This window comes from Vulpes lagopus, chromosome 11 (assembly GCF_018345385.1).
Source record: "Vulpes lagopus strain Blue_001 chromosome 11, ASM1834538v1, whole genome shotgun sequence".
Taxonomy (NCBI): Eukaryota; Metazoa; Chordata; class Mammalia; order Carnivora; family Canidae; genus Vulpes; species Vulpes lagopus.
The window spans coordinates 23474836-23499523 of record NC_054834.1 but is presented as its reverse complement, the minus strand read 5'-3'; the positions used below and the strand labels follow the sequence as shown (position 1 = coordinate 23499523).

The window sequence follows — 24688 nt, the reverse complement described above, 5'->3', positions numbered from 1 at the left end:
GAATGACAGGAAACACAGGAGCGAGATTACATTGGTCAGAAAGATTTTTGTCTGCAAAGGAACATTCTGGTAATTTTACTCTCTTCATTGATGTCTCTATTAAGAGGGGTAAGATTTATTAATAAGGCCCAAAGAAAATTATTAAAGTGGAAAAGGGATATAAAAACAAAACAACAAAACTATTTGTCATTAGGTTTTATTTTTTATCATTTATAGTAAGATTAAACCCATATTTGAAATATATAACAAGTATTATTAATAAATAGTATGACAAAACATGAAAAAGTTAAAGGGTATATTTCCTAAAACTCACTTCAAAACTTGCTTTAGGGGCACCCGGGGCTCAGTGGTTGAGCATCTGCCTTCAGCCCAGGGTGTGATCCTGGGGACCCGGGATCGAGTCCCACGTCGGGCTCCCTGCATGGAGCCTGCTTCTCCCTCTGCCTGTGTCTCTGCCTCTCTCTCTATGTCTCTCATGAATAAATAAATAAAACCTTTAAAAAAATTTTTAAAACTTCCTTTAATATTTGAATTTTATAGTCTGCCTCTACCACACAATTGTGTTCATTTGGGTCGTATCCTTAAATCATCAGCCCCTAGAGTCCAGGGTTTATGTCCTTTCTATTCCTGAGATACAGTTTTTCTATAAAGCTTTTTAAACTCAGTCACACATTTACTCATTCATTCACTCATTCTTTCACTGAGCTGTAACTCAATTCTAGTATTTAGTATTTGAAAAAAAAATACATAGTGAATAAGATTTTTCCCTCAACTCAAAATAATTTAATAGGAAAAAAGAATATATGAAACATGGAATATCAAAATTGAAGGTGACAAATGACACTAAGAGGGTAGGAATAGATTGCTATGCAAGTTCCAGGGAGAAATTATCTTTTTCTGCTGGGGAAAATCAATGAACATTAAATGGATTGTGTATCATGACCTAAACTTTAAATAATGAGTCAAATGTGTACCTATGTAGATTAAAGTGAGTCAAATGGGAGTAAAATGACACATAGGAATATTCGGGACATGTATTTATTCATCTGCACTGCCATTAAATGGTACTTAGTATAACCCTGATTTATAAAAATAAAAAAAAAACTAAACTATTGTTTTTAGTGTAATCCCTTCTTGTAGATTTCATGGACTTTTTTTTTTTTTTTACTATGACTGAGGTGTGATGACAAGTCTTCTTTCCTTGGAGACCTTTCTGATTTCCAATTTTATTCTTTGCTGTTAAGGGAATGGGATTCAGGATCTAGAGCTGCACCTATGAAGTCCTATATTCACAAGCCTCATGGGATTGTTGAGCACCTGAAATGTAGCTAGTGTAACTGAGGAGTGGGATTTTTAGTTTTAATTAATTGAATAGCCGCATGTGGCTCATGGCTATAATATTACACAACATAGATCTAGTCACCTTTTTAGGGAAAGTAAATTCCGGATGAATTTGATCCACAAAAGCATCTCCTTTGGGCAAAATACAGTATGCCACAATATTTCCTGTGAGATCCTATTACATCCCGTCTTTGCTGAAGCCAATACAGTCATTGCCTGTGTAGTATTGTTAATTAGGATATGCACAAAGGAAGCTAATAAATTATATCTGCATGAATCTCTTAAGACTTCTCCTAGGAAGAGACTTTTAATTTACTCTTCAAGGAAAGGAAGTTCACTCTGGGGTTGAGGGAGGAGGATAGGTGAGGGGAGAAGAAAGAAGTTTCAGGCCAAGATGAGGAAAAGTGTAGTGTGACCAGGGAATCCTTGATAATTCAACATAACTGGCAAACAAGGGGTCTCTTGGGAAGAACAAGAGAGGAGAAAGAGCAATTAGGAAAAAAAATAGAATGATATACGTTTTTAATTACTGTCCAAGTATTGGTTTGGCCTAATTTTATTTGGTTTCCCACCCAAAATGGCAATCCTGTCATATATGGGTAGGATTTTCTTTTCTTTTCTTTTTTCTTTCTTTTTTACAAACATCATTTATGTTTTAATCATTAAATAAAACAACTACAATTACAACTTTGTTACCTAAATTTATTACTTGGGGAAGATTGAGATTTAGGAAATTTATTGCCATGATGTCACCAATGGTTTATAATTCATAAGACTTTGGATTAGACATTAGCACGGTTATTATTTCCTCTAATGCCTTACCTCACCACAGTCTAATAACATTCAGGAAATCCAAAAGACAAAGGGGAAAGAGTGGTCTTGAAAGCTAAAAATAGTTGCTGAAAACTGATGCAATCATGTAATAAAATATGGCCTAATAACTTATATGATATGCTCACAGTATCTGCTAAAGCAATTAGAATCCATACAGATAGATTTTTTTTTTGTTCACGGATTTCTAAAAATGAAAATTACTTCAGCTCACGTAAGTCTTAGAAAGCTATGAAGTTTAATTGTGTACGTTGGTCTTAGGATTTCTGTGGTCTTATTACTTGCACATGTGATCTATTCAACACTCTTAAAACAGAACATCATTGAGTAGCAGTCAGATTTCGAAAGGCCTCTTAGCCCAGCCAGAAGGTTGTCTATGTGATATGTTACATATGACAACATTGAATAGTAACATTCGGATCTATTAACAGAGTTGGTTTTTTTTTTACAATGGGCTAATATAATATCTTCACACATCTGATAGGTCTCACTCACAAGATAACAAAAACAGCAATGTAGGTGTTTCTTCATATCAATCACATTGAATTTATCAGACATATTAAAAGGATAGTCTGTTTTATTTGAGAAATCTTACACATACTGTAATTAGTGATATTTTTCAAGAAAACTTTTGAACTACACTGTGGTCTGGCTAATAGGCAAGAAAAATTTTCAGTACATCTTGGGAGTCTATGGCATTTAGATATATTTTAAACACCCATCCTAATTTCCACTGATGAAAATACAGGCAAGCATTTCCACTGTGGCACAGGAGATACTGATCAGTGTAGGAAAGGATGATTTTACTGTACGACTTTAAACAACAGAAAGATGAAATTAATAAATTTTGTTAGAGCATACCTTTCAGAAAGTTTTAGGAATGGTCTGAGGCTCAGAATTAATAAAATACAGAGCCAGGGACACTCATTTCTGTCTGATAGCAACACGTTTGCACCCCATTACTGTATGTAGCGGGTATAAACTTTGCGCTATAAACATTTGTGTGTAAGAAATGTCTTTTGTCTCCCTATTCAAAAATCAAATTATGTTTATTCCAGGCTCCCTTGTCAGTAGGCTGGGAAGGAAATCCAATGTTTTACCTTTTAATAGGGTTACAGAAGAAAACAGAGTTACACGATAGATACCCAGAAATCTGGGTAATAGTTACATTTAAAGGAAAAAAGGGAAAGTGAAAGGCCAGCTTTGAACACATTATCTGACACCATGGCAAAGGGTAGATTTTCATCTCCTTTTAAACCATATCTAACATGCTTAACCTCTCTACTATGAAGTTTAATCCTTGACCTTGTAAATCAAATATTAAACATGAGGTTGGGAGAATTTCTTATCTACCTTGGCGTTGTCTCATTAACTTGGACACATGATCCCACACATCACATGTCTCATAGTTTGTCGGGTACCTCCTCTATCTTTTGCCAGTTTTGTAGAATGTGTTATAAGGACAAGAAATTATAATAAGACCTAGAAAAATATTTTCGACTACACCATCACTTCTCCCTGCTTCTTCTTTACTATGAGAAATAATCACATATACAAATTTTAATAGCATTTTCTGTGATTTGTAGCAATAGAGTGTGTATCTTTTACTGAGTGTATTTCTTTTGGATTACTACCTAATTTTTGTCAAAATATATCTAAATAATACTGAAGCGATTTTTCTGTGCTTCTTCTTGGCATATGTCAAGCTTCATATTATAATTTTAATACCCAAGTGCCTATGATAAATTTATATTTGTAAACAAGTTTATAATTTGGGTACTTAGAAAACTACCTTAAAGTAATATTTCTTTCAGATTATGCTAGGGAGGTTTACGATAATGATAGCAATATGTGTTAAACTTTCTTTTTTTAAAAGATTTATTTATTTATTTATTTATTTATTTATTTATTTATTTATGAGAGACACAGAGAGAGGCAGAGACAAGGCAGAGGGGGAAGCAGGCTCCCTGCCGGGAGCCGGATGCAGGACTCAATCCTGGGACCAGGATCATGCCCTGGGCCAAAGGCAGATGCTCAACCACTGAGCCACCCAGGTGTCCCTGTGTTGAACTTTCATATTCTTTTGTTATAGTGGTTATGCGAGTGATATAAAGTAAAAATAAATTGTGTTCATTTTTTATTTTGCAGCTTAAAAATGATTTATTTCAATTATTTAATCCTTATAATAAATCCTTATAATAAACATGTGAGGTTAAATATCCTATTGGCATTGACTTTCAGAGACCTAGGGCTCAGAGAGATTAATTGGTGACCCAGGAAGCAGAGCTGATCATTGGCCCAAATGGGCCTGACTTTTGACTCACTGCCCTTCCCACTACAACTTAGCATAATTCTGAGAAACCTCATAAATTTCTGTGCTCTGTGAATTTCAGAACTCAGCTGAAGGACCATCATTGCTAGGGGAAGGCTAATTAGCAATACAGAATCACTGCAAGGAAAGGATAAAATCAGGAATTCACACTCGCAGTAATAAAGAGAGAGAATGTTTTTGATTTGCTTCCTTTTGCGCTCTTCTTCCTTAACTCAAATGAAATTTAAGAGTCATAATTTGAAACTCTGCCATTAGCTCCATCAGAAATATTAAATGTCAAATAAAGTGATCCTTACTGGCCATAAAGTGAACAACCTTTATTATTCTAAGGAGATAGAAAATACTTTATGTGAGTAGTAGAGAAATTGCCAAAAAAGCTATTTTATTTCAGTCTGTGGACAAGTTAATGCGCTACTGGAAAAAGCATATATATTCTAACCTAATTAATTCCCAGAGAACATGGTTCTAAAAAGAGTGCTCAGAAATTACCCTTCTCTCGGTTTACTCCACTGTCATTTGGACAGTAGCTTGGTGCGTTCTGAGAACAGGATCTCAGTCATGAGTTAGTTACTTCTTTATTAAGGCTTCTGTTGCAGTGCTTTCTGGAATACTTTCTACCTTGGTACGTAGGCATCTTTCTGCGTGTAGTTGGATGTTCACTCCAGTTCCTGGGTCCTTGAGCCTCAACTGAGCAGATTTCCTCTGATAAAATTGTGTCACCTCTGTGCTGTTGTTCTGATGACACTGCCTCTAGGCGCACCCCTACTAATACAGTTTGTTATCTCACACCTACAGAAATTGAGAAAGATAGTTTCAGGACTCTTCCACCTTCTAATGTGAGTGATTTATATGCTTGAGAAGCATATAAACAGAAAAATGTACAAATGAAGGAATGGGGAAATGACTGCTATGACTATTTAGCATTTCCTTCTGGGAAGTACATACAGAAAAGTACGATATAGTACATTTTGTTCTAGATCTAATATAGCAGATTGCTATTTTTTTCTCTATGTGAAGGAAGAAGGAGTCATTTAAATTTAAAATTCTCTCCTTTCAAGAGCCATTAGGGGCGTGCTTGGCATACCTATGTGATAAGATGATCACTCTATTCTTATCATGACATGTCTTATTCCTTAGAGTTCATTTATACATTGTTACTTAAAACATGCTCAATGTTACCAAAAATCACTGAGCTAAGTAGATACTTGGCTGGTAAGAGTTTGTTTTAATCCATCTAAGTTATTTTGCTATCTCTAAAGTTCACACAAATAATTCCTCTTGATAGTGGATGCATGTACTCAACCTCTCTTTGATTAACAGGTATGTTAACATAGCTCTTATTGTAAATAAATTCAGTCCTTCTTTTTCTTTTCTACAGGATAACATTTTTAAGCTGGAGGACTCACATTTTGAAAATGGCCGTGGGAAGAGTCCATATGACCCTAAACTGCTGACGGCATCTCTTTTAATAGGTATGTGGTCAACGATCAGTTAAACAGTGAATTTTCTAAGGATAACAACCAGACTGCATGTACCTTTTTTATATGCCAAGATTTTCCACTGTTAATCACAAACTATTTCAGGAGGATGTCAGTTGAAATATTTTCAAATATTTTTAAAATAAAGAAAAACACTAAATGCTGCTTTGATTTTTACAGTGTCTAGTCTGTGATTCTTTTTAATCAAGATGGTTTATTTAATAAGTGTCTTTAAAGTTGTCTACTCAATAACTACACATCCCCACTAGAACTTTAAAATTTATATTCTGAGAGAAAATGGTTTTGGTTTTCATTTTATGAAAGAGGTGTTTCCAGGGGGCATTTCAACAAGTCAGAAGGAAAGAATGAGATTCAGTCTATCTTGTTCATTATAGTTCCAAGATTTGTCACACTCTCAACGTTTGGACAACTTAATCAGCAACAATCAGTTTTAATGGTCATACAATTGGCAGAGACCCTATCATGTTACCTTGAATTAATGAAGGACCTCTGTATTTATCTTTTATTTTTTTTAACTTTAGGTCTCTTTTTTTAATGTAACAAAACATTTAATGTATTTCCTCTACACTTTCCTCTAACCACCTTCTTTTCGGTTCATCTTCTTTTCCTTCAACAATGTGGCTGGGTAGGGAAATGCTTAGTTATCATTCAAAGGGATGGAAATAGGAAGACCGAAGTAAGCAGAAGAAGAAAACTTTAGTCTCTGTTGAAAGATAAAGAATTGTTTCCACGTACTTTTTTTTTGAAGGTTTTATTTATTTATTCACGAGAGACAGAGAAAAAGAGAGAGAGAGAGAGAGAGAGAGGCAGAGACACAGGCAGAGGGAGAAGCAGGCTCCATGCAGGGAGCCCAACGGGGGACTCCATCCCGGGACCCCGGGATCACGCCCTGAGCTGGAAGGCAGATGTTTAACCACTGAGCCATCTAGGTGTCCCATTTCCACATACTTTTAATCACCTTTAGACTATATTAAATAAACACACAAACAAAAAGTGATACATCATTAAACAATTTTTCTTTTTTTTCTTTTACTTTTGGGCATACCAGTAGCCGGAAACAAAAGATTCTGGGCCATTACCCTATTCCTGAATATATTTTTCTATATGATCATGTAGAAATTATATAACTTTTGTTTCCTTTTCTTTTTCTTTGTTTCCCTTTCTAGAAAATACAGAAAGTCATTATTTGATAATAAAAATAGTAGTGAAGCTTATCAAATATAAAATTTCTAATTGAATTTTGAATGAGAAATCTAGATTTTTGAAAATGAAATGCAGGTTATTATCTGATGTGTTTTAAGTTCAGTTTTACCAGTCTTTTGTTACAGAACGACTCTTTCTACTTAACAGAATAAACTCTAGTCCTAGTGACTACAGCATTAAGTATGAAGATATATTCTTTCCAGGATTCTCTAGTGTTTACTTTACCAGTGTGCCTCACCGATGTCTTTTCTATTAAGAATAAGAACATTATAACATGAATTATCTCCTCTATAGCTTTTCAGATGTAGACAATTTCAGTCCATTTGATCCATTTATAGAGCATTTTAACAAAACTTTTAAAACCTGAAGGGATGCAGCAAATGTAGCACACTTATAATTTTCCTATTCACAGATGGCCTAGTGATTACATGTGGATGACTTCCTTAAGTGCACACACAGAAATGTGAAGGTTGTCTTAAACCAAGGGGAGGAGCTCTACCTTGCTCAAACTTGCAGCCTTATTTAAATTGCATATTTAAAAAAAATAGACATTCCTCCAAAAGCAGTATGTTAAATTGTACCTAAAGCAGCTTTTAATTTGTGGTATGTTTCTCAGTGGGGATTTGCTTGATTATTTATTTTAATATTCCATTGAGAAAGGATGATGACAAGTAAGTATTACATAGTTCATATGGTATGCAACCACACAAAGTCCACAAAGACTATGAAACTCCATCGTTTTGGTTTTATTTAGAACTTCTTTGAAAAAGCTGTATAGGTTTGTGAAAAGGAAAATGAATGAAGGAAGTTTCATGAGTCAAGAAGAATATGTGTGGCTAAAAAGAAAAGCAGCTTTTACATGGAAGTCCACACTTTACTTACCTGATACAGTAAAATAATCAAGTAACTTTTAGAGGTATTTGGTGCTTCTGGACAAGGAAAATTATTCAAGTCAACATAAATTAATTCCTGAATCCTCTGAAGAGCAAGCTACAGAAAAACGAACAAGCCATGCTAGACCTTGTAAAATCCCTCAAAATCCCTCATAGGACACTTAGTTCCCCTTGTTGGGTGTTTCTTGGCATTTTTCTCTTGTGTCGCTTTAAAAAGAACTGGTTTTTTTAACATAATTATTTTCTCTACCACTTCCCAAACTTTTACATAGAAGGGTAGCACCTGTCTCTAAAATACACAGGTTGTACATTGCATACTAGAGAATGGTTATTGGAAAAGCCTATCTGCCCAAGAGATTTTGCATGTATTCTCCTCATTTCCTCACATAAGAGAAATTGTCAAGTTATTTCTGGGCTGTTTTCTTCCCCAATACTGGGAAATAAAATTTCATGTTTGACTCAAACCACCTATCAACTGGTTAGATGAATCTTGACAACAGATACTTTTTATATCATCAGTCTTTCCATTACGTAGTTTCAACCAGTAATAAACTTTAAAACCCAGATGACAGCTTAAAAATTAGTTTATGAAATTTATCAGTGCTTGCTATAACTTCTTTTCGAAATGCCATGGTTTTTTATCATTAGTATTTTTAATAGACTTTGCTTTTTAGAGCAGTTTTAGGTTTACAGTAAAATTAATGAGAAGGCATCAGAGATATCACATATCCCCCCACACACCCACTCATAGAGACTCCTCCATTATCCACTTCCTCCACCAGAATGGTACATTTTTACAAGTGATGAACCAACACTGACACATCATTATAACTCACTGGTATAAGGAGGGCACTTGGAGGGCCCTCGTTGTGACGAATACTGGGGATTATATGTTAGTGATGAATCAGTAAACTCTATTCCTGAAACCAATATTACACTATACGTTAACTAACTGGAATTTAAACAAAGTGCCATGTGTTGTTAAGCTGATGACCACAGGAAATATGGATTCTTCCCTGAGCAATGCATAGCTACTAATTAAGTCTCCAAATCCTATAACCTGTCCTAAGTTTGTAAATCTTCTTAGTAAAGTAAATTTTTCAAATCTCCTTTAATAAAAATCATTGTCAATGTTAAATTATTACAGTATTTATTTTTGAGTATGTCTTATTTCATCCACCTATAAATATTTTAATTTTAGTGACTTTGTTTAAAAATTCTTTATTAAAAATAGCAGTTTCTCCCCTACTCAGAACAAATGCCAGATGTGGACATAAGAATAAAATCTTATATTTTCCACACCAATTAAGTGTCATCTCACATATTCATGATCTGTAAAGAGTAGTCAACTTGAAAGTAGTTTTATTTCCTCGTTGCAGTCTTCCCTAGGCATTGTAGTGCTAATAATTTAGAAATAACCCATCACTAAGTAATATTATTGAAATCCATTCCAGGGGTCTAGGACTCTTAGCGATGGTCTGTTTCCCCAAGCTAGAACTCTGCCTTGCCTCAGGAAAAAAATATAATTTGACATTAGAATATGCTCTCACTTGGTATTAGATGAAATGAGGTACTCCCTAAATTAATTAACTATAATTGAAAATATTATTTGAGCCTCCCAGAGCCTCAGTTTCTTTATATGTAAAATGACATGGCCATGCTAATTCCACTAGTTTGTTGTGAGAGTTAAAGAAGAATTTAATAATGTAGCACATTTGGGTACTTACATATTTCTAGAATGTATGAAGAAGTAAAAACCAAGAAGAGAAAGTAATAATAGTGGTTGCTATAAAGGTATCTGAGAGACAGATTTAGATTTGGTACCTTATAAATTTCATATTTTAAATTTTGTACCATGTGCACATATAAGCTACTAAAAGAAGTTAGTTTTAAAAGGCCAAAATAAGTAACAAAGCCAGCACATTACATTTATTGGTACAGAGAAGATGCTCAATAGATGTAAAAATCCAAAATTATCCCTACACCCGCCCACTCTCAAAAAAATGGATTTCATCCATGCCCTGCATATGTGTGTTTGTGTGTATCTGTGTGCAAGAGAAAGAGAGACAAGAATTTATTTTTCCTCTGTTTCTAATTACTCCGCTACTCTGTGAGTGGAATTTACTTAAGGTGTTAACAACATAATGACTTGTCCTTAGGTTTGTTTGATTTTTGCTCAACATCCATGTCACACGTTACACCTGTGTTAGTAATGCTGTGATTTCATCAGGAAATGTTTTTTTTTTAACCTTCTACTTCTTCTCACCACACCCTTCTTAGGAATTGTAATCCAACACATTAACTGATCTAAGCCACATTTTTACTTCATTTTGAGCTGTGAACATAAAGTCCAGAAGTATATATGACCTTTTGTTTTTAGCACAGGCTTCTCGGATCATTCTGCCGTGGTGGAAATGTGGCTCACTAGACTCTTTGTTCACCTCAGCAAGGAATGGTTTCCTCAGAGATGAACCAGCACTGGGTATTATATGTTAGTGATGAATCATTTACAGTTAAGAAAGAATGGCAGGATACTCAAACAGCCACTTTCATATTTGACAATTTTTTAGATTGTTAGTTTCATCTGTCAGCACTAATTTTTCTTAGTCTGATGTATTATTTTTGAGACATCAAACTTGCCATATTGTGTCTTTTGTGGAGAGACTAAAACCTTTGTTGGACAGAGTATCCCCAACCACTTTTTGATACATATAACAATTCCTTGAGTATATTATTGTACCATCAATTTAATAAAATTGGACAAATGTCATATTTTCTTTCACTAGTAGCTTAGTACATTTGGAAAACCTCAAAAGTATGCATTTTAACCAAAATGCATCTGAATCATTGTAGGATAACATTTACCTAATACACTGCTTCAGGTTTCAAGAAGACATATATTAAGGGTCAGAAAACTGGAAAATTAACACTATGCCCAAGAATCAACATATAATTTGATAACTTCATAAATGACCTAGAAACTACAAAAGAAGTTTGGCAAGTAGACTTTTTTGTTAAACATATTTGTTCTTCAAAATAAGCCAACTGAGATAGAGTAGATTTCTTATACTAAGTTATCATTAGATTATTTTATATGGCCACAGAATATACTAAATCTTTAATCTATGGTGGAAATGCACAAGTATATTAAATAAAATATATTCTAAGTTGACTATTATTTATTTGCTTATGAGAATGCAAAAGTAGGATATCCTATCACCTATATACATTTGAGTGAAATAATAAATATGTCCTACAATTTCTGTGGAACAATCATCCCTGGTAAGAATCCTACAGACATCTCAGCAGAGGATCTGATTTAAGGCCTAGTATAAAAAACGGTTACTGATAGTGAGCACTGACAATATGAGAATGTACCCTTCCTGGTCATTTAATCGTCTGGTGCCCTACAGCTCACAGAAATCACATTGACTCTTGCTAAAAATAATATGCAGGTGGGAGGGAATTTCTTATGACTGGAGGCAACTGGTGCCTAAACCACGAACTTCCTTTGGTGTCTAAGTCAGTTCTTTAATTCCATTTTTAGTAATAAATTGATCAGTAGTTCTCCAACTCAAGAACTCTCTGCTTTCTCTAATGACCTCTCTGTACTTCTCTAAATGACCTACTTATCTCTTCTTGAAAGAAAAACAAAATCAATCTTTCTGCCTTTCCTTCATGTATATTGATTTTTGCCTTGCTTATGTGGGAGTAAATTTTAAAAAAAGTATAAGTTGTGAAACAAGTATATAAATTAATAAGAGAAACAAATACCTATTTATATCCAAATAACAGTTTCTTTTGGTGTTGTTTTATTATTTCAGCTCTCCCCTGAATAGAGTTTACATGTAATAGCAACCATAATTAGGGATTTTAGTCAAACTAAAGCAAGCCAAATTAAAAAAAAAAGATTGAGTGAAATAGGGCAAAGGGACTAAATCTGCTAATTTCCAGTTATATAGTAAAATAAGTCACAGAGATATAAAAAAAAAAGGATTGATTACGTTCTTTACTCTTCCATTTCTGATTATACCTCTTGTTGGGCGTGTTCTGTCTCACTGCACCCTGATATGAAATTGCTCAGTTTTCTCCTTTTCATGGTTCTCTTTCTACTGTTCCTGATTTTCATTACCTAACATGTGATTGAGAGGGCAATGAGGTTCAACTAATAATTTAACACTTTTGATTTTTCGAGGTAAAGAGGACACAAGGCATCCTATGTCAGGTGTTGCAACGTGAAAATACTTGAGCATGAAAATTTTAGGCTGCCTTTACAACACATTCTTAACCAATGCGCTCTTGTTCACACAGATCAAGAAAACTAATTCACTTGAAGTTTAAAGTTCCATTACATCTATTTATCAATTGTTAAAAGGTAAAATACCAACCCTAATAAAAGTGTTACAGTGATTGAAAACAAGTTAAAATTACAGAGACAGTAGCCGTTTACATATTCCAAGGTGCCTTTGAAATTTGTAGATAGCTTATTCACAGCATTTTGGTGCTTTTAGAAAAGGTTTATTTTTACCTTATGGGCAGATAAAATGTTATTATAGCATACTATGGTGAGAGCAGGTCAGATTTGAACTTGATATTTAATTAAGTGAAGGGAACACAGGATGATTTTGAATCCCAAAGATACCATAGTATGATAGTTTAGAATGTAATAGAATGCCATTCATTTACCTACTAATTTGTGCTTAAAATATTGTCAAACAATCATTTTTATTTGTCTTGATTCACAACAATCCAAAAATATCACAATCTTAAAACTCATCTGTAAGAAAAGATGTCTTTTTATTAATATTTCAAGCTAAACCTTGGAGTTGCACAGTGATTCTTTCTGCTTAGCTCTTCTCCACTGCCTTGGATATTCTCTAAAGGTTGGTGCATCCAGACACATCAGAGAACCAACCACCAAAGGAATTGACTGAGTTGGACCACTGAGCATGTCTATTTTCATTATGAAACCTTTATTTGCAATTGAGAACTGAGTGTGATCAAAGAGTATCGTTTGAAAAATCAGCTAAATGAGACTTTCCCAATGGCGTTTATAATTAAAGATGCACAGGGAATTTTTCCAGTTTATCTAATAAATATGAAAATCATTTGGAAATGATAGTGCTATACAAATGTTTAAGTTATAATTTATCACCTCATTTTATTTTCTAATCATTTTTCAAGTCAGTGAATGCAGAAAGATTAACTTATCCAAATGACCAACAAGATAATACTAAGTTTATTGTCATTGTGGTAGATTATTTAGAGAAAGTTCTATATTTTTTGTTGTTTCATTTTGCTAGTAATCACTATAAGTAAGCAGGCAATAATGTGTTTTCTGGATTAAGTAATAGGAGGTACTTTCTGTTTAAAGAAAAGAAAGTGTAATTTTTTCAACCTTCAGTTAAGTAAAAGCTCGTTTGGGTTAGTGTAAAAAGACTGGGATTAAACAGGCCTGAGTTTGAACTTTCACCCTTACTTTCCTAGTCATTAGCTGAGCAACCTTAGGTTTCGTGAACTATAAAGTAGGGACAACATTTACATCATGGGGTTGTTGACAGACTAAATGAGATAATTTGAAAGTGTCAAGCCACTGCCTAGCTGCCCAGCAAACACAGAATGGTATTCAGTAAATATTAACTTCTCCTTCTCCTCCCTTTTTCCTTTTCCTTTTTATTTTAAGCTTGTCACTGTGATTCCTCTGTTATTAAACTCTAACCTAGAGTTAATTCAATTTAAGTAGAAATGAGTCAAAAAACACAATAGAGTCTTGATCTGTGGTGATTATGACCTGTACTTGTCAAAATTTCCTTCTCCTCAGACTTTTTAAAAATGTTTTTAAGTATTATTTATTTAAGTAATCTCTATACCCAACATGAGGCTCAAACTCATGACCCTGAAATCAGAAGTCATATGCTCTTCTGACTGAGCCAGCCAGGCGCCAGACACATTTCTTTTGTATCTGAGACTATGTATGTGATAGACTTGTTTTAAGACTACATGATAACTTAGAGCACTTCTCCCACTTGATATATTCAAAACTAAAAAGCAAGAAAACAAATTTGGCAAGGAAAATATTAGTCCTTTCTAAAGTATTGCAAAATCTTATTCATTCAGATACCACTAAAAAGGAAATATATTGAAATTTTAATTTCCATTAAAATAAAAAAAAACTATAAGCAATATTTTACAGTGGTATCTTACCCTAGTAAATTAGGATTTTAGAGCTGCAGGAGCTATACGCATATAAAAATGTGATGAATGCAGTATGCATCTTACCTTTTGTCTCACGTCGTAATAGAAAGGAATAGTGTGGGGGCATCTGAGTGGCTCAGTGGTTGAGCCTCTACCTTCGGCTCAGGGTGCGATCCCAGGGTCCTGGGATCGAGTTCCGCATCAAGTTCCCCTTGGGGAGCCTGCTTCTCCCTCTGCCTGTGTCTCTGCCTCTCTCTCTGGGTCTCTCATGAATAAATAAATAAAATCTTAAGAAAAAAGAAAGGAATAAATGTTAAGTTTTAGTGATGTCCACTGACCATATTTTACTTCATTTTTTGAAGTTACTACTCATTGAGTAGAGTGAACATTTACTGAATATTTCTTTCAACAAAGACATAGGATAAAAATAAGTAACTGCGTAATGATGCAGACAGTATTCCTGTTTTCTTTCCAGCAGGGTCTCTACATGAAATTTTTATTTTGTTTTGTTTTTCTTTCCTTAATTGAATTAAAGTACCTATATGTGGTTTTATTTTGTCACAACACAGATGGGGAATTATACTCCGGGACGGCAGCTGATTTTATGGGGCGAGATTTTGCGATCTTCAGAACGCTGGGGCACCACCACCCTATTAGGACGGAGCAGCATGATTCCAGGTGGCTCAATGGTAGGTGGCATGTGCCAGGGCGCAGGCGTGTTACCTAACAGGTGTAACTGTAGTAGCCCAAGGAGAGCTTTCCCTGTATGCCTTGAGATCTAGTGTGCCATTAAACTGGTGGTGACTTCATGACTGTGGGTGTGAGAAAATAGGGGAAGAAGAAAAAAGTGAGATTAAAAAAATCAGGAAAATATTTACTTTGTGCCAAAATTGAAGTTTCTCAGTAGTTAACTGTGGAAAGAAAGAGATCTGGGCTGGAGCTCCGGAAGGGAGGCAGTGGAAAGAGATAAGATGACTTACCAGGGTTGTCTTACTCAGACACCACAACAAGTCTCACGATGTAGTATTTGTTTCCACCGCACCTCTCTTCTTGCCCTGAGAGCATCGTGCACGTTCCTGAGTGTTTAAACAAATTGTAGTGCTGGTAACATTATACTGAAAGTTCTTTCAAAATTTCATAAGACTTTTGTATTTTTTCATTTGATTTCTCATTTCTCCTTCTAAAATCCTCTCTCAGTTTTTATAGGTGAGAAAATTAAGACTAATATTTTATCTAAGATTTTCTCTAACCTGGTAGTGGAAGATGTGGACCAAGAACCCAGTTTCCTTAACTTCAGGTCCTGGCTTCACCTTGATCAAGTAGATACTTTCTGTTAAACATTCTTTCTCTTCTTAGTCTATAAATAAATTCAGTGAAGGAGAAAATGTTCGAAATTTGTATGCCTAAAATAAATAACATTTTCAGTCAGATTTTGAACCAAATAATCTTTATATATTCTATGTCGAGTTTGATTTTTTTTATTATTCACTGACACATTTATCACAGATTTTTTTATAATGGCCCCCACAGTATTATCATGTTTTTTATTATTAAATGACTATCTCCAGGTATATCTGTTTTAGTCTTATAAAATAAAGCTATCCAGACCCTAACCTTCCATCCATGAACTTGTCCCTGGTTTCACCTACCTACTATTCCCCATGGAGCTCATGGGGAATAGTCCATCTGTGTTCTCAGTAAGATCCTTGAATATCTCATTCTTTGAACTTCTACCACACTTGTTTTTCTTGCCCTTCTGGGGTAGCCAAAATTCCTTTTATCACTTCTCTCTTTCATTAGTTTGTTAGAGAAAAATCACATTTCTACTGTGAATCTCACTGAAACTTCAGGAGACCATGAGTCTGTGATAATTTTTGTTCTGATATATCTCATACTTTAAAATGACTATTCAAACATAAAACATACCTCAAATTACCTCAGTCAGCATCTCTGGTCTCCTGCAACAGCATTACTGATCATCCTATTATTTTTTATGAATTAATGTGAATGGTGTGTCTTTTTTCTTAATTGTATGGATTGTTTTTCATGAATTTACCCACTGTACGTTTCTTTTGCTGTCTTTATCTCTCCTTCCCTTATTTCTGAAAACTTGCTCTTGTGTTCTATCCAAATTCTTCCTTTTATCCTGGTCTGACGAAAAGTCCCTCTGTGTCTAAGTCCATAGCCTGGTTGGATCTTGTTTCTCCAACATTCTCTATTTTTTAATCAGTCTCTCCATTTGGACACTATCTCTTGCCATATTTCTCATTGTTAAAAAGCCCTTTCCCATTAAAGTGCTGCTTCTCTTAGCTGCCCTCCTTTCTTGCTCTGCCAAGTTTCCAGTGAGCTTGACATCACTTCCCATTGTTTGTATCTTAAATGCAGATGATGCCTAAGATCATTCATAATTGAGTACAAACACCACAGTAATCAAAAGGGTCTGGACATACAGTCAAATATCCATGCTGGAGGGGAGGGCTATGTGAGGAAGAGCGGGTGACCACAAGAAAAATCAGAAGTCTCACCAAGAAAAAGAAAAGATGCTGAGATCACCGTAAGACTATGTGTGTAAGACTACAGAAGAACCAAGTTCCAAAATCCCAAGGAACAATCTTGGAATATCCATTGTCAGTTATTAAACTTTGTATGGAGTCAAAATTAGTGGGAAAAACCTCTTTCAATATTGCTATCTGGTCTGTTCTCAAACTGAAATATTTATGTAGGAGGGAAAAATGTTTGTTTTTTTATTCAACAAGAAGGAGACTTTGATCTACTAAGAACTCTAAAGGGCATACAGGCTTTCACTGTCCATGCGAAAGAAAATCCAAGAAGATGGAATAACATAAAGGAGAGCATAGTATCCATTTCATTTTTATGGCCTTGGAAGAAAAAAGTCATCAAGTTAAAGCTGCTTTTGTGTTGCACACTTCCATGTTGACAGCTAAGTTTGAAGAATTTACACTGTGGGAAAGCAGTCATTGTCCACAGCTCTGTACTTCATCTTGCAAATGTGTAGTTCATTTGAGAATTCAGTTATCAGTCTCTCAGCACTAAACGTGAGAACTGATTTTACCAAATTAGCACAAAGGTTACATTTGACAGGGTGCAGAAACCACAACTGCTGCAAGATGGAGGATGCAGACACATTTGAGATAGAACCAAGGGACTGTGTGAATCACAAGCCTCCTGAAATTAAATGCCATTCCAGAATAAAATTGGAAACATAATGTTTACATATTCATGCATAAAATAAATGGGTTTGAGGCATCAGCATAGACTACACAATCATTTGTACTGCCAGAAGTAATAAATACTTGCAAGGTACTTTCTGAAAGGTCTTTGGGACTATTAAAATTAATTTTGGCACAGGACTTACTTTACTTTTCTGAAATCGATTCAAACCTATTCAGTTACTTTGGACAAATCAGGTGGCCTATTTTAGGTGACTTAATTTTTTTTTCTGTTAAAGAAATAAAGTCAGTTGCCTAGAAGTAGACCTTAAAATATCTCAATATTTTTAATGGAATTTCACTATTTTCATAATCCCTGAAATTTACCTCTTTTATAAGAGCATCAATCAGGGTTTAAATTTAGTTTCATTGTTACAGGAAAAATTAGGGATGAGTAACAATTTTAGATGAAAGAACAGAAGAGAGATAGAATCTCTTGATTTTACATAACTGCTTTTTAAAAAATATATTTTTAAAATTAGCCCCTAGTTTAGAGTTAGTAGATGTTAAAACAGCTTTTGATTTCGGAAAATATACTCCTATGTGTTTGACATGATGTGCCCAAATTCACTGTGCTTTTCTTGTGCCTTATAAATTCTTTCAATATTATTTTAACTTCATTTAAACTTCAACTCCAGTTTCACCTCACTAACAGTGTGAAAATGAGGTACAATTGTTCTCTATGTGTTCATGGCAAGGAAGCAAGTTTATGCTGCTGTCATAGAAATGATTTCTTAACATTTAGCATGTAAATACTACTCATTTGTTCTTACACGTGTTAGCCATTCATTAGAGCAGGTGGATGGCTCACCCACCTTTATTTTTCTTTTTGATGAATACTATTTTCAGTATTGTTTGTGTCTTGGACTGATGCTGGGATGCAGTATGATATGGAGGAAAGACTGTGCTCTTTAGAGTAAGACAAAGCTTCACCTTGACTTTAGTTTTAATGGGATTGTGCTACTACCTACCTCTTACAGTTGTGAAAACTGGCATGCCCGTGTTTAAAAAGTACCACTAAGTGAATGATTGGCATATAGTAAGCACTTAATAAATTGAATTTTCTCTGTATCCTTTCTCCCACTTTCATTGGGTGGAGCATGCTTAGGAGGCTTTGTCAGACTCATTCTGTGAGTGATTATAGTTGAGTCAGGGTGAAAGGGCAGTGAGAGTCGGGTTTAATATAGGAAACCACATGGATCCTTGAAAGAGCCAAGGCCCAGTGAACACAAACAGACCTAATTACAGTGCCCAGAGTGTGAGGCCTTCCCACTCATTTCAGGAAGACCTGTTTTCTTTTAGTGGAATTTCCTAAAAGGATCGTGCCTGTGGATAGACCAACCCACTTGCTTTTTTCTGTAATTGAAATGGTATGCAAGTCATCATTCCACTTCCTCTCACTTGTAACACTCATACCGGGATGGCCTGCCCTCACTGGAATCAGCATAGCTTCCTCTGCGGTCATGTACTAGGATATTTCATGTTCTCTAAAGATTCAAGTTTCTCCACAAGACATTTTTATGAAAACAGAACCAAGAAATGTGACCGCAAATAATCTAAGAGAGCACAAATTAATATTACATAGTACATAATCTGAAATCACTTACACAACTCTTTTGATGCTTTATTTTAGTTCTACCATCTTCAAATGCATAAACTGTCATAAAGTATCCAGTTGGAAATTTTTATAAGTAAAATGAATTATCTAGCTTTGCACAATGTCAAACTTCTTAATGATGCCAGTCTGAATTACCTCTCTGGCTTAAGTATGTCAGTATTATTTTGCTGACCTTGGGAGAAAAAGCTCTCCGGATGCCTTATTTTATGGTTATATGAACAGATGAGTATCATAGAAGTTGAGTGATCACTTAGTTAAAACAACAACAGCAACTGTAAATGTCCTCTTGGTTTTCATAGATTATGAAAAAAGCAACAGAAATATTGTCTTTTTTTAACTTTTGGATTACATCACCTATGAATTATACTCTGTACTCATTAAACATCCTGAGGTATCAGTATAAGGAGTCACAAATAAAAATGATAATATTTTTGGTTATTTTCACTGAAATTATCCTGAAACATAGATATATAACAATTTAAAACAGTCTGTTCCTAAACACAACCAAATAGTTTTCTGAGGTTTTTTTCTCATGAATCTATTTCCCAGAAAAATTTTCATACTGATAGATAATGCATACTCTCAAAAATATAATCTTTTTTTAAAAAAACTATACAGCATGAAATTACTCTACTCTCCAAATAATGATAAATTTAATAAACTCACTAAATACAACTTTTCTTTTTGTAAAGTCCAAAAAGCTACCAAAATGTAACTTTATTTGGTCTCTTTTAATGAGGACCTATTTTCTATCTCACATTTTGTCTAAAGAACATAATCACTTTCAACTGATTTTGTTTGAAATTATTCGCATTAATGAAGAAAAATGAATAAAACTTTGGAATAAAAATTAACTCATTAGTGGCAATGCTTGGAAGGTGATTTTGTTTTTTCAGGCTCCTGAGACAACATACCTGGATAGAATTGTTAGGATGTACTATTTTAACTTTATTCGATGATGGGCTAAAAATTACAACTCTCCAGTATGGCATATTAGCCACAAATTTTGAACCACTTATTTCAGAATTTCTCATTGAATGATGAGACTAGAGAAATAACATTTAAGGGTTTTATTACATTTATTTAAGGGAATCCCACATTTTAAATTAAAATTGATGGAAATATAGAAAAGTGAGACAGTATCTTAGAAAATTCTTTAAATCAAAGCCAGCTCCCTATTTCTTCTTGGTTTTCACCATTTTTCTCTCTAGTCTTATCATCAGTTTAATGAATAGAGAGCCTGTCTACACCAATTTCCTCTTCTAGACTCACGACATTCAGAGCTCACTGGGCCTCAATAGGGATTTACTGATGACTGGGTAATCTGGGTTCATGTGTGCAGTGACATCAAGCAAGAGATTTACCCAAAGAAGTGGATGCCATGACAATGTGTGTAACCATGGTGTGACTGGCCTCTCTGACATGGCTCTCAAAAGCTTTCCCTCTGTGAAAACAGAAGCCTGTTTGCAAATTAATTAGTTTCTGGCGGCAGCTTGATTGTTGACCCAGAGTTTGTAGAGTGGAAAAACAATCAGATTAGTGTGCTCGGGGTAAAAGACCAGTGTGCAGTTGCGTGTGGCTTGCTCAACTATTGAAACTATGAATGGACTGAAACAAATTCTTTTCTGAGAAGCCCAGGCAGAGGTTAAGTGTGATGAGCCTAGAGCTCCCCAACAGCAGGGGCTGGGGAATTAAAGGATTTTAGCCAGATAAAGCTGAATGAAGGCAAGCAATGCCATTGAATTTTAATAGCATGGATAGTTTGGGGAGGAAAAAAAAAAAAAAAACACTCCTTACCTCCTAATCACTCTGAGGGGAAAGAATAAGTTTGCAATGTTATAAATGTCCACTTGACACAAATACTTTCACAGTGGTAGATTTCAGAAGCTTTCAGACTGGAAGGTTTTAATTATAATGTCTTAAAAGCTAATATCATAATATCAAAATGGCAAAAAAAAAAAGCAATACAGTAACCTGCCTTTTCAAGTAGATAAAATTTTCATTTATATACCCTATTTTATGAAGTGTAATCTTCACATGCCCACTAAAATTAATCCTGAATCAAGGAGAAATGTTGACTCCTGAGAATATATATCAAGAATCAAATCAGATAATTATGCCAAGAAATGAAGTCTGCAAGCTTAGAACAAAAATAAGTTACGCATGCAGTTTTTGATGATTAAAATTTGTTTCAGTCAATAAATTATTGTTTATACTTTCTTTTGTAAGATTACCTAAAAAAATAAGCCATGTATACTCTTTTTCTTTAGATACCACTGTCAGATGTCTCCTTAATAACAGCTCTGGTGGCTATCACAATACTTCCCCATTCAAAAATCACTTATGTCTTTCAATTTACAAGTGAATTGAATCCAGATTTTGTTGCCTGTCAAGTCCTTTATCATCTAATCCTAAATGACTTCTCCAGTATTAAACATTAACACACTCAAATCAAATAGAGTTGGTTGTCCTCAAATTACTCTTTTTCATTTAAACCCATTTTCCTCATTGATTTTAATCTCAAGAGCACATAGGTGCTTGCTCTTACTTATAATTAGTAATTATAATTTATGAATTAATGTAAGTATAAATGTTTTATTTATTAGAAGTGTAGTTTTTAGGATTTGCTTGATGATTTGCTAAATTATAACTGGTTTTGGATTTAACATAAGCTGACAATATAAAGAACCCGTCAAAAATGTGTCTTTTTTTTTTTGTGTGTGTGTCTTTTAAATATGTTTATAAATTTGTCTAAATTCACATAAATGCAAATAATCTTTTTTTGCGCCTTTAATTGCTAATTTAAAAAAAGAACATCAGGGTTTAAAAAAAAAGAATATCAGGGTTTTGCTTTCAAAGAGCACTATCCCATTTATACATTTATAAAATCCTAACCTGGATATAATGGGAAATAGATGACAGCGGAGGATAGCCTTCCCTTTGGGAGTCACACTGCCTTTTCTGTTTAGCATACAATGGCATTTAAGTTACAGCCAATACAGAATAGTTTTTCAGTTTACACATTGTCTTATGACCCACTTGCAATTTAGTGAACTTTATTATCACTGATCCTGAAAGTTAAATAATGCCAAGGCTGATATCAAACTAATGAGTGCCACTTAATAGCTTATGGAGTCAGTGTTTATCAAATATGTTTTCTAAACACATTTAAGAATAAATGAATAAATTGTACCAAGGTTTTGCAGGATGAAAGCTGTCATATAAGTCACATGAAAATAAATGAATTCTGAAGATAGGAAACAATAACACATAGATTATCATTAAGCATGACTCATTTTGGGGTAAATTAAAGGAAAATAAACCTAGTTATACTGGCAGTTCACATTATAGAATTTGTACTTACAGGGCTAGGCTGAACCAACAAGGTATAGGAAACCTTTCATCAATTACTCTCAGGTGTTTACAGTAATCATATTAAATATTTTGATAGCAGAGAAATTATTGAAGTAGTGGAATAATGCTGTTTGCCATAAGAAAGCTAAAGACTGCCCCTCCTGTTATGTCATTGCTGTTGATTTCCTTTAAATAAAAGGAGAAAAATCACATTTTCTCATAGTTATGAAGGTAATGTAACTCTGGTCAGCCAATCAGTGCCCAAATTAAGAAAATTATAGTGAAATTGCCTTTGAAAGACCTTGAGATAATTGTGTGTTAATGAATCTTAAAATGTGAACTAATTTTCTGTTTTGTCCAAGCTGAAACTATTTTTATTTCCTTCTTTCCTCATTAAACATTTTTTTAAAAAAACTAATCTGTCCACTGCATAGAGTCTACAAAGAAAGCTAAAAGGGAAGGAGAAGTAAAGGGAGAAAAGAGTAATTCCTAATGGTAAATAATAACTTCCTGATTAGATTTTGTCTTCATCCTTTAACCAAAGTAAACATCTATCATGCTAATAAAATTTATAATGCACAAGCCAAAATAAAAATCCCCCTAAAACTACACCAGAAAGTCTCCTATCTAACCAAAGTCTGTCCCTAAATTTTGTAGATTTAGTTTCCCTAAATCTAGTCCCTTTTCATCTCAGTCAGCAGTATCTCTATAGCTCGGTACATAACTTAAGTTTATCACTCACCCCAGTCTCTCCTTTTCCCCCTGGCAGGTCTATTCTAAGTCCTCCTAGATTACTGATAATAGCACAGTCAACACTACCAACATATTACTCTGGGCAACTTCCATTTTCTACCTACAGTAAGCTCTAGGTACCAAGAGCTACTATAAGAAACAGAGCTGAGTAAGAGCGATCCCTGCCCTCCAAGACAATACAGAGCTTTTTATAAATGAAAAACCGTAGAAGTCTTGGCTTATCTACGAGATCATTTGCATATATTCCCAACGTGCCTTAATATCTTAAAACCATTGTTTGAAGAGAGGAGGTACTATCCATTTTTTCTTTTCAGGAAACATGAAGTTTTTGTTTTTGTTTTTGTTTTTATTCAGTTGATTTTCAGACTTTGTTTTTTTTTTTTTTTCCAGGATCTTTACTTTTATGGTTTTTTTTTTAGGGTTCTTTTCCTATCTTTTTTTTTTTAATTAATTTTTATTGGTGTTCAATTTACCAACATACAGAAAAACACCCAGTGCTCATCCCGTCAAGTGTCCACCTCAGTGCCCGTCACCCATTCCCCTCCAACACCCGCCCTCCTCCCCTTCCACCACCCCTAGTTCGTTTCCCCGAGTTAGGAGTCTTTATGTTCTGTCTCCCTTCCTGATATTTCCCAACATTTCTTCTCCCTTCCTTTATATTCCCTTTCACTATTATTCATATTCCCCAAATGAATGAGAACATACACTGTTTGTCCTTCTCCGATTGACTTATTTCACTCAGCATAATACCCTCCAGTTCCATCCACGTTGAAGCAAATGGTGGGTATTTGTCATTTCTAATTGCTGAGTAATATTCCATTGTATACATAAACCACATCTTCTTTATCCATTCATCTTTCGATGGACACCGAGGCTCCTTCCACAGTTTGGCTATTGTGGCCATTGCTGATAGAAACATCGGGGTGCAGGTGTCCCGACGTTTCATTGCATCTGAATCTTTGGGGTAAATCCCCAACAGTGCAATTGCTGGGTCGTAGGGCAGGTCTATTTTTAACTCTTTGAGGAACCTCCACACAGTTTTCCAGAGTGGCTGCACCAGTTCACATTCCCACCAACAGTGTAAGAGGGTTCCCTTTTCTCCGCATCCTCTCCAACATTTGTTGTTTCCTGCCTTGTTAATTTTCCCCATTCTCACTGGTGTGAGGTGGTATCTCATTGTGGTTTTGATTTGTATTTCCCTGATGGCAAGTGATGCAGAGCATTTTCTCATGTGCTTGTTGGCCATGTTTATGTCTTCCTCTGTGAGATTTCTCTTCATGTCTTTTGCCCATTTCATGATTGGATTGTTTGCTTCTTTGGTGTTGAGTTTAATAAGTTCTTTATAGATTTTGGAAACTAGCCCTTTTTATGACATGTCATTTGCAAATATCTTCTCCCATTCTGTAGGTTGTCTTTTAGTTTTGTTGACTGTATCCTTT

General features: G+C 34.6%; 1 protein-coding gene across 5 annotated transcripts in view; it reads left to right on the top strand.

The window, feature by feature from the left end:
• The window catches only part of SEMA3A (semaphorin 3A), a 461093-nt gene that overhangs the window by 366385 nt on the left and 70020 nt on the right, over positions 1-24688 (top strand). For all 5 annotated transcript variants that reach the window (XM_041723448.1, XM_041723450.1, XM_041723447.1 and 2 more), the window contains 2 exons: positions 5883-5976; positions 14864-14983. In XM_041723448.1, the coding sequence (XP_041579382.1) occupies positions 5883-5976; positions 14864-14983 (214 nt within the window). The remainder of the gene's footprint in view (positions 1-5882; positions 5977-14863; positions 14984-24688) is intronic.